The following is a 17628-nucleotide window of genomic DNA, read 5'->3' as shown; positions in this document are numbered from 1 at the left end:
AACCTTCTAAATAAGACCCTCTCTAAGCCTACAAGTTGCTAGTGCCTACCTGGCCCCTGAACTACCTTTACTTTGTCTATGTTACATGTATCTATGCTGTCTTCTCTGATATAGGGCAGTGGCTGTTTCATTTTTGTCTTTATATCTGCAGCACCCAACATTTGTCTGGTACAAGTAGGCACTTAAATGCCAATATCTTGTAATGTCACTAGTGAAGGAGAAAAAAAAAAAGAATGCCACTGTTCTCTTGCTAGGTACCAAGTCCAATATTAGTGGAGGTTTTCTGGCTATTGATCTGACAGGGCTTGGTATTTTCTTGTTTCTATTTTTATAGTTGCTAATAGTATTTTTGTTTCAAGAAAACATGTTAAAATCAGAAAAAAATTTTTTTGAATAGAACTGTATGAGGTTTATAGTTGAGAATGGCATACTGTGGAACAGGTAAAATTTTCATGAAGATAAACCTTAAAGGTTGCCACTTAATGGTACAAAACTATTTTCATTTAGGCAGCTATATTCTGCCTAACAAAACAGAACTTTCTTTTAAGAATTTCCTTGAGTTTAGGGAATAATTCATTCTGAAATTAGAAACTATAGCAACACACTGGAAAACCCCTACACACCCACACATTTCCTCTCTTTGGGTAATTTTACTGTTACAGGAAAATCCTGTTCAAAGTTAGGTGGATCTTCTGCAGGAGTCAACCAGAAAAGCTCTCTACCAAGCCGTCTGTTAGCTTTGCTCCTCTTAATCTTTTGCAGAGGAGTTTCTCTACCCTGCAACCAGACTTATTTAGCATATTACCAATAATGAGACGTTTCTCCCACTCCCACAAGAGTGAAAGCCCTGCCCCTAAAGAATATAGTGTGCTTGCTCCAAGAAGACATTATTTCCTTCAAGATCACAAGCAAAGTTTTGATGCAATTCCCCTCTAATCTCAATTTTACTTGTCAAACACTTTTAAAGACAGGTTTTAGACTATACCTTTGGTTACCTCTACTTATCCATCTGATCCTTTAGGGGTTGTGACAGAAAAAAACCAAGTAACTTTTCCTAGCTCCTAGCCTCTATTACCACAGGGCACTTAGCTGCCCTGGAGTCTCTGTTCAGTAATGCCTTCAACATTGTCCTAGTAAATCTAGCTCTTTTGTGTTTCCCAAATACTGTGGAAAGTAATGAGCATTATTCCTCTCACAAAACATAAAAAGTCAGAGAAAGGGAAAATGGATCTGTAGAAAGCTTGAGATAAGAATGAACACTTTCAGAGGAAACTAGAAAGGAAACATTTCTAGAGTGCTCTATTATGAGCATGAATGGCAGTGGAACCATCATTTTTTTTTTTTTTTTACTGTAGCACTTTAGTACTTAATAATCTATATGAAGAATCATACAGAAGATAAAGTTTGGAAAAAGCAGCTGCGCCAGACCAAGGGCACAGAGAACTGTGCTGGTGGAGACTGTTTGGTAAGGATTCTTGTTCTAGAGCCCACATAGCAAATGGCCCACTCTATCTACCTGGTCCCAGTTACGCTTCATATTCTACCTCAACCATATTTTTGGGAGGAGGTGAAGCACATCTATCCTGCCTGCCACTGACCTTTTTAAACTATTGAGACCTGGCCATTTATCCTTCTGTCAAATGGATATTCTACTCCCTTTTCCTTTCCAGATAAAATCATAATCAGATCAGTATTCCTCTGCACCTGGAAAGAACATGCCAATCACTTCCTCTTTCCCAAAACAAAATACCCTTCTTTGGCCACCACTTCTCTATGTTTTCTTCCACTATTAGAATGTAAACTACTTGAGAGCAGGGATAGTATTTGTCCTGCCAATGTTTGGCACATAGTAGATGCTTATTATTTTTTTATTCATTTATTCAAGTACTGCCACAAGAAAATATGTGAAAAGACATCAGTAAGTGCCTACTCAAAATCTACACTCTCCTTGCCATAAAATTCTTTTGAGAATACTCTGTTCTTGTACCAAACTAAATTTTGATAAAAATAGAAGGGTGAAGGCATTTGTATAAAATTAAAAAAATTTTTTTTAGATAATCTTTGCACAGAGAATTAAAAAAAAAATTCCTGAACCTCTTAAATACAAGGAAACTACCAAACATTTGGCTGGATACTTTTTGAAGAAGTATGGGAGAACAGAGGCAAGAATTTTATTAAGTTTTGGGTTGTGATGGAAGGGAGATCTACATAAATGAGACCATTTAGCCATGAAAACACTGAAGCATAAAAAAGGTAGCATGCTTAAAGAAACAGAATTGAGGATGGAGAAAGTTTTCCTTGATAATTAATGTGAAATATGAGAATAGATTAGAAAAAGAAACCTCCTTCATCTGTATAATTAGCCATCAAACTATTTGAACTTTGAAAACTATTTGAACTATTTGAAATCCCTCCTTACTTTAAAATTTAACTGATATAATACATAGTAGCAGAGGTTCAAAATGACTGCCAAAGAGTGTGTTTTATAAAACAGACAATGCTATTTCCTTTAGGAGATCTACTTTTCTCTTCCTAGTAGCTTTAATGTAATTTATTTTTATGTAGCATTAACATTTATACTAGTCTCCACATAGTCTTCTCTGGTTGCTTGAGAAATACAAGTCTTTGGCCATCTGAAAGGACTTATCATTCACTGATTTACACCATAGCATTTTATGGATGAAAAATGAATCAATCTGTTTTTAACTAAACATCAAGATTAGTATCAACAAGCCTTTTTTTTTGGTGAACCACCGGCTAATAGATCAGTGGGGAAATTAAACATATAAGCCAATTTCATTTGACCAATTTCATACTTCTACATGTAGACAACCACTGCAGTGTCTTTTCTAAAAATTATTGATATCTATTGTTTTAACATTGCCAAAATTTCTACCAGCACCCTCTCTCTGTGGGTGGAAGAAGAGAAAAAAATGAGCAAAACTGGTCAGTACATTTAAAAAAAATCTGAAAATATATGTAATGTTCCTCACTTGTGGACCTTACACCTCTGTGAAATTGTGAGGTAGAGGCTATCTCCTCATAACTCTTCTTTGAAGCCATATTTGTTCTTTTTAATTTTGCCACGTGCCCTTTTGTTTTGTGGTTGTTCTTCTTTGTTTACCTTGTTGTAGTCACTGTGAATATTGCTCTCTCAGCTCTGCTGATTACCCTCCAGATCATTCCATGAGGATCCTTTGCTTCTCATCATAGCTGCCATTTCTTACAGCACAGTAACTTGTACCCTAATCTGTTTAGTCATTCTTCAACTGATGGGTGTCTGTAATTTGCTTCCAGTTCTTTGCCATCATAAGAAGGGCTGCTATAGCTATTCTGGTGTCTCTAGGGGTTTTCTTAGCAGATGGCTCCTTTTTATTTGTATGACTCAAAACTGCTTTCCACAATTGCTATACAGATCCACAGCCCCAACGCAATGTACTGAATGGGCTTATTTTCCCACAATACCTCCGACAATGACTATTCCTATCTTCTGTCACTTTGCTGGGTGTCAAATGGAACTTCAGGGTTGTTTTGATGTGCACATCTCTTATTAGTTATCTGGAGTATGCTTTCCTATAGTTATTGACAGTCTGCAGTTCTTGAGAACTCTTTGTTCAAATCCTTTGGTCACACAGGGTCTTTTGAGGGGTCAAATTTAAGTTTTATTTATATCTTAAATAGGAAGAATTTTCTTAGAATATCAGCATATATAAAAAAAGATTATAGAAAAGAGAACATGCTACTGATTGACTTCTTATAGACACCACCAAATTTACTAAGCATTTATTAAGAAGAATGTGTGCTTTCAAACTCAGATGGGTGCCAGAATTTGTTCTTTGCCAGCTGTCCCCAGGACCAGTTCTGAATAGAGGAGGCCACTCTATCTCCTGTGCTTGTGCCAGTATGGTTGTGCCTCCATGTGATAGATTTGTACAAAATGTCCAAGTCCTTCACCCCAGAATAACGTAAGCATGTCCAATCAAAGTACCTTCTTTTTGATGCATGGTGGTTTTTGGACATAATTAGCTATTCAACTTCATGGCTAGGTGACCATGGCCAGTGATGATAGGCGTCAATAATAAAGAATAATTTGATTTGCACTATTTGATATCATTCAGACAACTTAAGAATAGATTAAAGTTGTTTTCTATTTTATACTAATTGGTTTTTTTAAAACTTTACCTTCCATCTCAGAATCAGTACTGTATATTGGTTCCAAGGCAGAAGAGTGGCAAGGACTAGGCAATGGCAGTTAAATGACTTGCCCAGGGTCACACAGCTAGGAGTGTCTGAGGTCATAGTTGAACCCAGGACCTCCTCTCTCTAGGCCTGGCTCTCTATCCACTGAACCACCTAGTTGTCCTCTGTTTTGTACAAATTGTTAAGACTTTTTGACCCATACGGGATTGGTCATCAATTCTATACCAAATGTAGAAGAATGATTTCTTAATATTCTAACAGTGCCATGTGAACCACAAATTCCAGAGAGTGCTAACGTATCTAGACACAATCAAATTGCTCCTCTTGTTCTAGCTGCCAAAGAGCCAGGCTTTTAAGATCTCTGTAGAGTTGGTACTGTCTGTTGTGGGTCTCCAGGCCTCATATAATAGGGTCTCAAGGTAATTACACAACAGGATTAAAATTTGCTCCAATTCAGCTTCTCACAGCAGCTGACTTCTTAATACTTCAGCACTGAAGTCACTTGGCACCCACCAGTGTGGAGTGAGTCAGTGTTAGCCTGTGGCCACTGGGCCTATGGCTTCAACACAATCTCAGGAGTCCCCAGTATCCTTTGGTGCAAGTTGTATTTCAGATATTCTTCACAACTATCACCCTTCTCCAGTCTCCCCAAATGTTGTAGATATATCTCCAGCTTCCAGCTTCTCTGGGCTGTGCTCAGTGTTTTGGTAAAGGGATGGGGATGACATGGACTTTGAAATATTACTCCCTTGTATACTTACTGTTCAAAGACCAAAGGATTTAACCAAAAGGCAAATTTCAGAAAAGAATACTGCTAAAAAGCAATAGACACCTTTTGTATTCCTGGATCCTCTATTTCTCACCCAGTAATTTTCGAATGCTATTTTAAAAAATGGCAGGTGAAAATTGGGAGGGTTTACTTTTTAACTACAAATCCTGACATGAGTTAACTGTGTGCTCTTTGTATATTTTACATATCTTTAAGAAGACATCTTCATGGAGCAAGAACTCCATTTACCACATTCCCTGGGGCAAAGGAGTTTTATAAAAAGTGAATTTGCATAAGCCAGTAGGAGATATAATGCAATTTGTGCATGTTTCTATAAAAGAATCAATATGTAATTCTAGTAGTATAGGACAAATACTTCCTACGTAAGCAAACTGATTTAGCAAAATCTCTTTCCATAATTGACTACAGATGAAAATTTTCTAAATAACAAAAAAAACCAGCTTAATAATTATTGTTATGGTGTTAAAATAAATACAACACTAAATATAATTGAAAACTTTCTTGGATCAATACAATCTTTTCTAGTAAGTCATGATTTTTTTCATCCTGGGACTTAATATTCATTGTCTAACACATGCAACTGAACTTTATATTTGAAATATACAATTTACGAATTACATTTCAGCAGTAGGTCTCATACCTGCACGTTGAAGCAAACACACTTCACCGATATTTATATATTTCTTAAGAATTTCCATGCAAACCTGCAGAAGCCATGAAAAACTGTTATGATGCATTTCTGAATAGATTATAAAAATAAAATGCACATAAATGGCACTTCTATCTTCTTAGCTATTCCACATTTTGCTTAGGTTTAACTCATTTGAGATGAAAAATGATCTTAATTCATATTGACAAAAGGAAGAAAATAGCCAAATTTAAAATACATATATTGGTAGGAATCATTAAAAAGTATACAGTTATGGGGGCAGCTGGGTAGCTCAGTGGATTGAGAGCCAGGCCTAGAGACGGGAGGTCCTAGGTTCAAATCTGACCTCAGACACTTCCCAGCTGTGTGACCCTGGGCAAGTCACTTGACCCCCATTGCCTACCCTTACCACTCTTCCACCTATAAGTCAATACACAGAAGTTAAGGGTTTAAAATAAAAAAAAATTATTAATAAAAAAGTATACAGTTATGAATTAAAAAACCTCAAAACTACTGATCTCTTCAGAATATGAGGACATAATTTATTAGGTATATAACTAAAACATTAAAATATTTAAATTTATAAAAAGTGAAAAGTGAGTTTATAGGAAAAGCTTTTATGTAGGAAGCCCTAAAGAGTTAAGGTTAGGGCTAAGCTGCACTTCTTTTCTTCCTCTGGAGAGTTTTCCTAAGAAAGCTAATGCTGTATAATGGTGTTTTTTACTTTGCCAAGGGTAGGGAGATTGCCTGCTTGGGAAATCCAGTTACTAATTTTGAGATCAAAATAAACCCCATGTTGAAATGAAAAATATAATTCTCTTTTGCTTTTAGCTCCTGAATCAACAAGACTTTTCTCAGTTTTAATTTAAAATAAGCATTATTATAGATTGTACTATTTTGGCAGCATTTTTGGATATTCATTACAAACAACTGAATAACCTGAATAGAATAGAACCATATCACACCATTGGTAGCCACAAACTAATGCTTTATAGGTTTTGGTGCTTCATAGTAGGCCACTATGTTTTTCCACATGAGGCGAACGTTAGTCTCAATGGCTTTACGAATTGGGGATGTGTCAGCTAGAAAAGGGTCATATCTCAGAATTGGAGTTGGAAGGATCTCAAAAGGCCTCCTAGTGCAACACATATTGAAACAAAAATCCTCCCTATGACATGCCCACTTATAACAACAAACTCAATATGTCAAGAGAATACATTTTCTCCCCCACCTCCTAACACCCCCTTCTAACATCACTATTTGGACAGAAAGTCTATCATCCAATCATAGCCTCACAATTAGCCCTGATTTCTCATGCTCCCTCATCTCTCATTTCCAAACAGCTGCCAAGTCTTATTGATTCTACCTCTATAGTGTCTCTTGCTTGTAACAACACCTTTTCTCCCTCTGCTCATTTCCTGTGCGTGTGTGGGAAATGGGAGCTGTAGCATAGTCAGCCCTCCATCCCACTGGATGCCTAGAAAGGACTCACTTGTACCTCCATTATCCTTAAATTCCACCTCCAAATAAAGCCTTTCTTGTTCTCCTGAGCTCCTAGTAGTTCTTCCTCCTTGAAATAAGCTTGTATTGACTTTGTATACTCTCAGATGGGCATCTCTCCCCAGATAGAACATCAGCTCTTTGAGGACAGGAGTGATTCATTTTCGTCTTTGTACTGTAAGAGCCTTGTGCAGTGCTTAGGACAAAGAAGGTGCTCAGTAAATGTGATGACTGATTTATAGGTGATTAAACAGTTCATTTTCCCCTGAATATCTGCGAAGAGCAATAATCTACCACCTTTGGAAAAGGCAGCCCACTTCTGCCTAGATCTGTTAGGATGTTTTCTTTTCTCTCAAGCCTTTAGTTGCTTCTTTGCAATGTCCACCTATTACTGCTAGTTCTGGGGCCTAGCAGAATCATTTAAGTGCCTCTTCTGTGCCAGGTACCGATACACCTGGGTAGAAAAAGACCAAAAAAAGAAGGCAATGTTTGCTGCCCAAGAACTTCTACTATAGGGAAGGGACAACTTGTCTACATAAAGACAAAAAAATACAACCAATCAACCAACAAGTGCCAACACTGTGCCAGGCCCCAGGGAGGCAAATACAGTAAGATAAGCCCTACAATCAACACAGTATCTCATTCAGATAAAATGGCTGCAGCTTTCTGAATGTCTAATCTGCCTGCCAGATTCCCAAACTAAAGAATAAAGGAAAGTGTACTTTATCATATGTCCTTTGGGACTATGATTTATTGTTGCATTTAGTCTAAGTTCATTGCCTTTTACTTCTATAACTGTAGTCACTGTGTATCCTGTTTTCCTGTCTTCATATGAACTGAATTACTCCTAGTAGTAACTTCTTAGTGTTATAAATATACTATTAAGTTTATAAACCATCCTTAGATGAACCACTTTATTTCTAGTTTTTTGCTCTCACAGAAAATGCATCTATTAATATTGCATTATAAGGTGCCATATCTTGTCTTTGACTTCCTTGGGACATATGAATCTAGTGACTTTTCTTAAATTATTTTTTTCTAGACTATTTGGACCAATTCAATTCTATAAGCCATCACTTCCCACACACCTTCCTCCATCAACTATTTCAGTTTTTTTATTTTTGCTAAGCTGATGGACCTAACTGTGAAAACTCAAGAGCTGCTTTAATAAGCATTTCTGAATAGCCGTTGGGGGCATTTTTCTTATGGTTAATAGTTTGCATTTCTTTGTTTGAAAATGGTTCACATTCTTAGGAGGTCTTTTCTTCTGTGAAGTAGTCTAAATCACATGACAAAGATTTTTCTATAGGAAAGCCACCTTTAACACGAAGAGAAGAATACTACTAATAATAGCTAGTATTTACAGAGTGTTTTAAGGGCACTATTTATATAGAACAAAAGGTTTTATATATATCATTTCATTTGATCCTCATAGCAATCCTGTGAAGGATGGGTGATTGTTATTCATGTTTTACAGACAAGAAAACTGAACCTGAGAAAAGTCGAGTCCTATTGGAGGGGAGATAAGGATGCAATCACCTGTCCTTTCATTCAATGCACTCTCAGAGAAGCTCCTGGACTCTGCCATCTGGCTCTGGCTTAGGAGACTGCATGTTCCTCAAAGTGAGGAAGGAGGTTGGCAATGTGTAGCCTAACATGAGTTGGTCACTCTTATAAACAGCATGTCTCTAGAAAGCACCATGTAGGCAGAAGTTCTGGCCATCCAATCCTTTTCTCTAGTCCTTGGGAAACTGAATAAGTTTTCCCAATCTTTTTTCCCTTTCACTGGGAAGCAGGTACCCCTCTCTACTCCCCACCCCCCCCCAGTAAGGAGAAGATAGTACTCTTGTTTCGCTGAACAAAAACCAGCCTGTATTTCTCTTGGGACTCTTAGACACTCTTAGGCAGTCATTCTGATCATACTGACTGACTTGAATCAGTATTTCTCTTCTGGCTAAAATCATCTCCCTCCTGTGTGTCATGTTCTGACCCAAAGATGCTTATCACTGTGCCACAGTTCTCTGGTGAGGATCACTTGAATACTTCCTTGAAGAATCAGTTATGTGGGGGGCAGCTAGGTCTGGAGACGGAAGGTCCTGGGTTCAAATCTGGCCTCAGATGTGTCCTAGTTGTATGACCCTGGGCAAGTTACTTAATTCCCATTGCCTGGACTTTACTGCTCTTCTGCCTCAGAACTAATATTTAGTATCAATTCTGGTATGGAAGATAAGGTTAAAAAAACAGTTATGTGGTTCTGTATCTAATGGTGCCAGGCATGATGCCACTTTGGGAGTACCTTCAGAGCTTCCTCTGTCCTGGATCCCAAAGCAATATAGATCATGAACCACACATGACTATATAAAAAAAAAGACAAAAAACCCAGCTCCTGCCTTTTCTGATATAGCAGCAAAGGACCTGCACAGCAACACTAGGCAAGACAAATGAGGGGAGCCAAGTTCCCCATGGCCCTATCAGCTTTTCCAAACCTTCTATCTTGCTCAGGGCATCCTGACATTCCTATTAAGTTTGGGCCAATCCACAGGGCCCATCAAGATTAAATGTGAATATCTACTGGATCTGGGCTGAGCTCTTGGGGTTTCTTTCTGCTTCATGGCCTCAGAAACAGCTCCTTGGCCCTATGCTTGTGGCCAACACTATTTCCTGTCATTGGTAGTATAGTAAGTTAATGAGCTTCTCATTTGTTACTTCACTTGTAGGTCAAAATCTTTTTAGAAATGATTTTTAAACTTAAAAGGATGACGTATATGGAAAGATTGATTATAACTACAAAAATCTTTTCTGATTGAAGACTCATCAGGATGCATTTTAGGAAATGGGAGGGGGAATGGATAATTTCTCTTATGAAATGTAATGATAAGAAAAAACTCAAGAACTGGCTCATCAATAAAACAGAAAATGAAAAACTTTAAAGAATTAACCTCACCGAGGGTGAAGAAACTATATTATATCTGGCCATTTGTATGTGACGTTCATCTTATCTGTTGTAGCTTAATAAAAATAACTAACTTTCAACAGAAAATAAAGTTCTTAGTGTTTTAGAAAATATTTAAATCCATCATCTTAGAACCATGAATTTTAAATAAAACATAGGTAAAAACCAAACTTCAATTTTTCTTAGATATTTACTACAAATAACCTCTCCTTAATGTTTGAAACCCTTAGAGACTGTACCTTTTCATGCGTTTGTTCAAGAACATGGGTGTATTTACACAGTGATCGATCACAGCCATGTAATGTATTAAAATGATATCTGCAATATCCATGAGGTAACATCGCCAACCCTAGGGACTTCTGGAACATCTAAGGTTTTTTTTTAAAAGGAAGGGAGAAAAAAAAAAGATAAATGTTTTTGGCTAGTAAAAAATAGGAAAAATCTATATGGGAGGGTAGGAAGGAAGACATTAAGAACAGGTAGGAATGTTACATATACAAAAATGAGCAAGATTATTCAGTGCTAATTTAATAAGAAAATCAACAAATTAGCAAAAGAAAAATTCGGGTTTTCTACCAACTTTTCTACTTTCCCCAATATAATTTCTAATAAGGTTATAACTTATTGTTCAACATGCATTTAGAAGTATGCTTAACTGAGAAAACACAAGAACTGGAAGGACATAAAAACACTTAATCTAATATAGTCAAAAGAAAATTAATGAAAATGAAGGAAATATGCCTTCAGTATTTCTAAGAAGCAACTTCTCATAACCACCTTGGACTCCCCACACCCCCAACCTGAATTCTCTTGCTCTCAGAGTTGTATCTCCTCCAGTGATCAGTACTTAATAACAGGACCCATCTCTCTTCTTTGTAACATCCTTCCACAACTTGTCTTTATCCCCCTCCCCCCAATCTGGCTGTCTTCTCAGGTAGGACTTAACTCTATGTTATCACTTTTTACTCTCCCACTAAATCTCTACTTGGACTTCTGCTCTGAGGATAAGCAAGGAGATACCATTAAGTCCTATAGGGGAAACTCATTCAAAAAAGATGAGGCACTCACCCCTGCATTTTTTTCCCTTTTAAAAATTTCACAATTTTCTGGATTCTGCAACATCAGAAGAGGATATTTCCCTGAAAATCTAAAATCTGCAAAAGAGAGATATAAATCAGTTACTATTATTATTCCTTTATATTCACAAAACTTTACTTAAATGTGTTGATTTTTCTTAAAACTTTGGGAAGAATCAATTTCTGTATATGAATCAGGGACACAAACTATTCTACCACAGGAAGGACAAACTTTTTTGAAAGTCAAGGTACTATTAAATATTGCAAACAAAAGTCTTTTCCCAGATATCCATAATGAACCTAATACAGCATTGTGAAAACAGATTTTAAACTCACCTGAAGGGTGGCCACAGAAGGAAGCCACTTGTCCAGAGAGGAGATCTGTGGTTTGTTCTGACCCAGGGCCATTGCCTATTCCCAGCTGTCTACTGTAAGCCCCTCCATTTCCTGACATGTGTGTATGTGTGTGTGTATGGAAGGGTAGAGACAGGTGGTGGTAAAACTTTTGCATGAAATACAGTGAAAAAATATATACATATATGTACCCACACATATACAACATATACACATATATACACAATAACCATCCATTATATGCAGCAGAAAATTTTAGTGGTACTATCAAAGAATCAAGAAGAAAAAACAATGGTATCAAAATCATTAATATTAGAAAGGTCTTTCTGCCTAACACAATGATGATCTCTTTTCTCCTCCAAAAGATTGTGAATTAAAGGGTAGGTCTACTCAGGTGGTGCCATCAGTGGGATTGGAGGAAAGAGGCACAGAACAATGGAGCTGAATGAGAAGAACAAGGCAGCTTCTTAGGGTTCCTGAGTCAGGCTGCTGTGGTTTCAGGATTCGGGTGGAAACATGAATTTCCAGGAAGCCTGAATAAAATAGTGACAACCACTTCACAACTCTACAATATCAGGTTTTTGAAGCCATTTACATGATCTCATTTGATCCTTAGATTAAGGAAATTATATAGGTATTATCTCCAAAAACAGAACTTGTAAACGGAGGCTCTCTGAGTTTCAGTATCTTGGCTCATAGTCACACTGTTAGTAGGGATCAGGCACATGATTTGAATCTGATGCTTTCAACTTCAAGTATAGCAAGCACTCTTCTACAATATCATGCAACTTTATTTTCAAATAATATGCAAAATAAAGAAAAGCCTTGTAAATCCCATTTACTTATACTAATGCACCTTTCCCCTGTCACATATAACCATGATTTCACTGTGCCAACAGTACTAAATCACTGGATGGAAGCTTTTGTATATTAATAGATGAATCTTAATAGTGACTTTCTAAACCATGACCGCAGCTTTCATTGGATATTACACTCCCCCTTTCTCTAGTTATTAAAATAGCCACAAAGACAACATATTGTTATTGTTCAGAGTATAATACCATTCATCCAGGGTTTCAGGATTGTGCCATCCTGATGAGCCTTTATATTCAAAGAAGGTATTGGCAGGCATGGGGTTGTTGGACACAGAGATGTTATCTGACGCTCACCCGTGAGAATCTCTGCATATTTAGAATCCTTGCTATATTAAAAGAAAACAAATTGCAACCAAAGTTTGTTAAATCAGTGAATTATCGAGTATTACTTGTAGTATCCTAAGTTCTACAAAATGTCTTTAGAACTTAAATATAAATTTACTCTGCTTAATTAGCTTTCCTAAAGTCCTACCTTCATGTTCTGACATGGTCTGAAGATAACTCTGCTTCTCAAAAAAAGCATTAAAAAGGGGGGAAGGACCTACTTGTACAAAAATATTTATAGCTGTTCTTATTGTGGTAGCAAAGAATTGGAAATTGAGGGGATGTCCATCAATTGAGGAATGGCTGAACAAATTGTGGTACATGTTGGTAATTGAATTGTATAAGTGGAGATCTTGAATCCCTAAAACTACATTACTCAAACTTCCTTTCTGTACCCAGAATGCTTTTCCCTTTCTCCACGTTTGCATCGTCACATTTGTATATAGTTTGCTGTAACTTCTCCCTCTTTCTCTTTTGCTCTTGGGAGTGGGCTGGTTAGTACCTTTTGATTTTCAGAATACTATTGTGTTATACAAAATGATAAGCAAGATGATTTCAGAAAAAGCTGAAAAGATCTGTGGGAACTGATACAAAGTGAAATAAGCAGAACTGGGAGAATATTGTACACAGTAACAGCAATATTGGATGACAATTATCTGTCAGCAGGTCAATGATCTGGGATAATCCTGAAAGATTTATAATAGGGAATTCTATCCACCTTCAAGAGAAAGAATGGTTAGAGTTGTCTTTCACATCAGTGTATCCTTGGTCTTATATTGGGGTTTTGGTTATGAGTTGCTTTTACAATGACCAATATGAAATTGTGTTTTGGATAACAATAAAAAAATGAAAAAAAATGTATTAAGGAAGCATCATCCCTGGCCAGCCCTAATTCGTGGCAAAGGTTTAGCATATGGTGAGAGTCACAAAATGGGCTTTTGCAATGGTCAGTCCAACTATTCAGAGAAGCTCATTGCCAGGGGGACTGGAAGGTGCTTCTAAAGAACATTTAATGAGTTAGGGAGGGTCAAAATCTGCATTATTTGAAGAATTTCCCATACAAGATGAAAAATCACAGTGCTTTAAAATATTTAAGTAATTATCTAATAACAAGCAAACTTTCATTCTAACTTGAACATTTGCTCTAGAAAATTTGTGGTAAAATTAACTAAGATTAACAACTTTTTAAAAGGGATTTTTACAGGGGAATTAAAAAGATGAGTTGTATTTATTATGTGTGTGACAGGGAAATAGTGGGAGAAGACTCACTGAGATTCTAAGTCATCTGATGATTGACTCAACCTAGCAATGAGTCCATCAGTCTGAATTCTTCAGGGCCATTCCCAAACAAAGGCCCTGGAAAGCCACCTGTAAACACTGATTTCCTTTTTGTTTAAAGTTTCAAATAACTGTAGAGCATAATATTGGTAGAGCGTAACATTGGAAGAAAATATAGTTGCTGATTACCCCAAGATCCCAATAATCTGGAGATCACTTGTGAACCAAAAAGAAAAATGTTTCTAAAAAAGAATGAAGGTTAAAATAAAAGATGACTTTGTTCATTTTATAAGGTACTACTCAGAGCTTAGTTTGAATATACACTTTTAAAAAAGACTATAACTATACTAAGCTTAGCTGTTTTCCGAGTTCATTACAGATTAAAGCGGACAGTCTTTGATACTTTTTGATTGAATTCATCATTCTAGGTTGCCAGGATCTTGACTCTGTCATCCTTTTGGGTCCTGTGTACACATTTTCTACCCTCACTCCCAAGAGACAGAAAGAAAAAAAAATCAAAGTTTAGAGATGAGCTGAAATAGATTTTTTCTAAGATTCTTAAAAAGCTCTGGCCCCATGATTTTCCTATATGGGGAAACAGAGAGGGGATTACCAAACCTGCTTTGACACTTGGTGGGTTACAGTGCCAGAACTGCCAATGACCCTAGCCCAGTCCTTTTTCCACTGTGCTATTAAATTCTAAAATAATTGAGCTGTCTGGGGCTACTCTCTTTCTAACAAGCCAGACAAATGTGGAGTTGTAGGGTTCCAGACCCAGGGAAGAACAACATACTCTACTGAGTCTCACGACCCCCACAAAATGCTGATAGAATAAAATAACAGGTTCTTCTTAGTGAGGTGAAATTTATTACCAGGAAATATGAACTCCTTTACTTAGGCATAAAAACACCAACTTCAGGTATAAGGTAGTCAGCTGTAGCCAAACTACAGTTACTTCCAACTCCTCAAAGAGAAAACTATGTGGAAGACAGAGGTAGGAGAGAAGCCTGCAACTGAATATGGAAAAGTAAATGAAGGCGATTTGCAAAGCTTTAGAACCGTGAAGGCCCAGAGCCTGAGTCTAGAAGAAATGAAGAAAGAGTTGAAGGAGACCAACTGAGAAGGCTTCTAGGAAAAGCAACAAGAAAGGTAAAGCAAGGGGGAAAAGGCAAGTACAACTAACTGGTAAGGCAGGGAAGAGGCTAGTGAAAGCAGAGAAAAGGAAATAGGGCTATCAGGTTGTTAATAAAGTGTTAAAAAGGTAAGTTATTATCATTGCAAGCATTTGAAAGAGAAAGACCAAGGTGCTCCATTATTGTAATTGTAGAGAAACAAGAAGAATTCTGCATGCCTTGCACTGATTGTGGGGACCATTGGTCTTTCCCTAAAAAAGAAAGTAAAAGGGTTTGAGCAAGTCCATGTGTCAGGATATGGAGGGAGAACAAAATATTAAAAAAAATAATGCAAAAGATGGGTTTCAATGTTAAAAGTAAAAGGACCTGAGGGGCTTAGAAGAATTTTGACCTTCAGAAAGTTGGAAAATGAAAGACCCATACATAGGAGGAACAGAAGGATCACTGAATATTTGGAGCTTAAAACAATTTTTTTAAAAGCTGAAAAATTGAATATAGGTATAAAACATACAAGTGCAAATGAACATTGTTACAGTGTTCGATAAATTCAAAGGTATCAACTACTGAAGTAAGGAATTGTTTCTCAGCCAAAAATGTTGGGAAAATTGGAAAGTAAGTGTAGACCAACACTTCACACTATATACCAAGATAAACTCCAAATGGTTAAAAAGTGAACAGAACATAAGGCCAGAAGTAAACACAGATGAGTAGAACATTTCTAAAAATTACATGATGAATTTGTTACACAGCTAAAAGGAAAAATAAGCTGCATTTCACAGACAGTAACAGCTCCATGCATAATTCTTTTTTTGGTTCTACTTTGTATTTGGAAATGCTCATTTTATTTAGTGCACATGAATAATTTTTTTCCTTAACAAGAAGGAAGATGGATGTTCTGAGAAGGAAGCAGTTCCTTTACCCCCAAAGAATAAGGTAGAGCCAACATATACCACTGGATGAGAGATCATCTAGAAAGAGTAAGGGGAAGAATGGTAGTGGTATTTGATGACTTTCTGCTGAGGAAGCCACTCTTAGGAGCCTGTCCACTGCTCTCTGCCACATCAAGTACAAGAGATTCCATCTCCTGTCTCTAGTCCTTTGGCCATGTTGTTTTCCATATCTGCAAAACATTCCTAGCTCACTTCTGCTTCTTAGCCCCCTCAAGTTCCACATCAGTGCTCTCCTATCCTGAAAGCAGATCCAGATTCCCAGTTGCTGAAAATCTCCCCCAACATCCTCTTAAACATACTTCTTATAGTTTTTTTATCTGTTGATGCCGTTTCCCTGAAGAGAACAACAGCCCCCTGAAGACGAACAGCGTCAAGCATGGAGAGAACATTTAATAAGTGTTTAGAGGAGAGAGGATCAGAAAGATAGGAAAGTAAGGTGAATTAGGGAAGCTGAGGCATTAAGAAAGCTGAGGAGTTTGAAATGGATTAGGAAGCTGATAGCTATTTCAGTGTTTTGAACAAGACTATTTGACAGTCATGTAAAAGACTGGATGGAGGGTATTCCAAACTTGTGAGCCAGCTCTGGTCACAACAATCCATGCTTTGGAAAGGCCCAAAGGGACCTCTAGACTCACCTGTATTGAACCCAGAACATAATCTATAACATTCCCAGCTAGTTGGTGGTCACTGGGGCTTCCCTTAAAGATCTTGATCAAGGGAGACATCTACTTATTGAAGTTAATAGTCTAGAAATGAGAAGGGAAGGAAGTCAAAAGTGACCTCAAGGCTCTGGAAACAGAAAACTGATGGAAATAAAATCAGAAGGAGAACAAGTCGGGAGACAGAAGGGAAGGCCAGGCACAAGAGTTGTTTGTGTTTTTTTGTTTTGTTTTAATCAGCCTACATTTCACTATCCTATCACTTCAGGTGAAAAGTGAAGTTGGGGCAAGAGATGGTTTCTGTCTCTCTGGGCTAAAATTAGTTTAGGTTTGAATACTAATTAAAATAGGACAGAATCATGAAATCTGAAGTTGGAAGATATCAACAACTCCTTATTATAAAAATGAGGAAACTGAGGTCTGGAGAAGTTAGATGATTTTCCAGTCAAAGAGTTAGGGAGGAACTGGCAAAGCCAAGTTGATTTATATATTTTGATGTATTTTGTACAACAAATACGACACTATTTTGGTTTAAGCTTAGCTCCTCCAACATCTAAAGTTTGTCTTTTTGGACAATTTTCCTTTTTATAAGATTCTCTAATTGGTTAACTCATGAGAAGCATAATTTGGAAGGCAGAATGGAGAGTGCTGCATTTGTAGGCAAAAGAATTGTGTTACTAACAAGATGACCTTGGGCAAGTCATTCATTACTGGGACTCTCTTTCCTTATCTATAAAATGAGGGGGTTCAGCTAAACTGACTTCTATCTTTGTTTTAAAACTTTATAATCATATACTGCAATTTTTGAATACTACATACCAACCTACTTGTACCTAGTTTCTTCCAATAACAATCAACTTTAATTTCTTGGCTATTTTGTTTTCTGG

The 17628-nt window shown here is 37.0% G+C and overlaps 1 protein-coding gene across 1 annotated transcript in view; it reads right to left on the bottom strand.

Moving 5' to 3' along the window:
- Window positions 1-17628, bottom strand: part of TOPAZ1 (testis and ovary specific TOPAZ 1) — a 90501-nt gene that overhangs the window by 35019 nt on the left and 37854 nt on the right. Inside the window, exons 6-9 of the mRNA XM_044678775.1 lie at window positions 12584-12723; window positions 11161-11246; window positions 10332-10460; window positions 5631-5694 (exon numbers count right to left, since the gene is read on the bottom strand). Coding sequence (XP_044534710.1) covers window positions 5631-5694; window positions 10332-10460; window positions 11161-11246; window positions 12584-12723 — 419 coding nt within the window. The remainder of the gene's footprint in view (window positions 1-5630; window positions 5695-10331; window positions 10461-11160; window positions 11247-12583; window positions 12724-17628) is intronic.

Source organism: Gracilinanus agilis, chromosome 5, assembly GCF_016433145.1.
Source record: "Gracilinanus agilis isolate LMUSP501 chromosome 5, AgileGrace, whole genome shotgun sequence".
In the NCBI taxonomy this organism is placed as follows: Eukaryota; Metazoa; Chordata; class Mammalia; order Didelphimorphia; family Didelphidae; genus Gracilinanus; species Gracilinanus agilis.
Note: the sequence above shows the minus strand (reverse complement) of the source record. Positions and strands in the feature narration are given on the sequence as shown.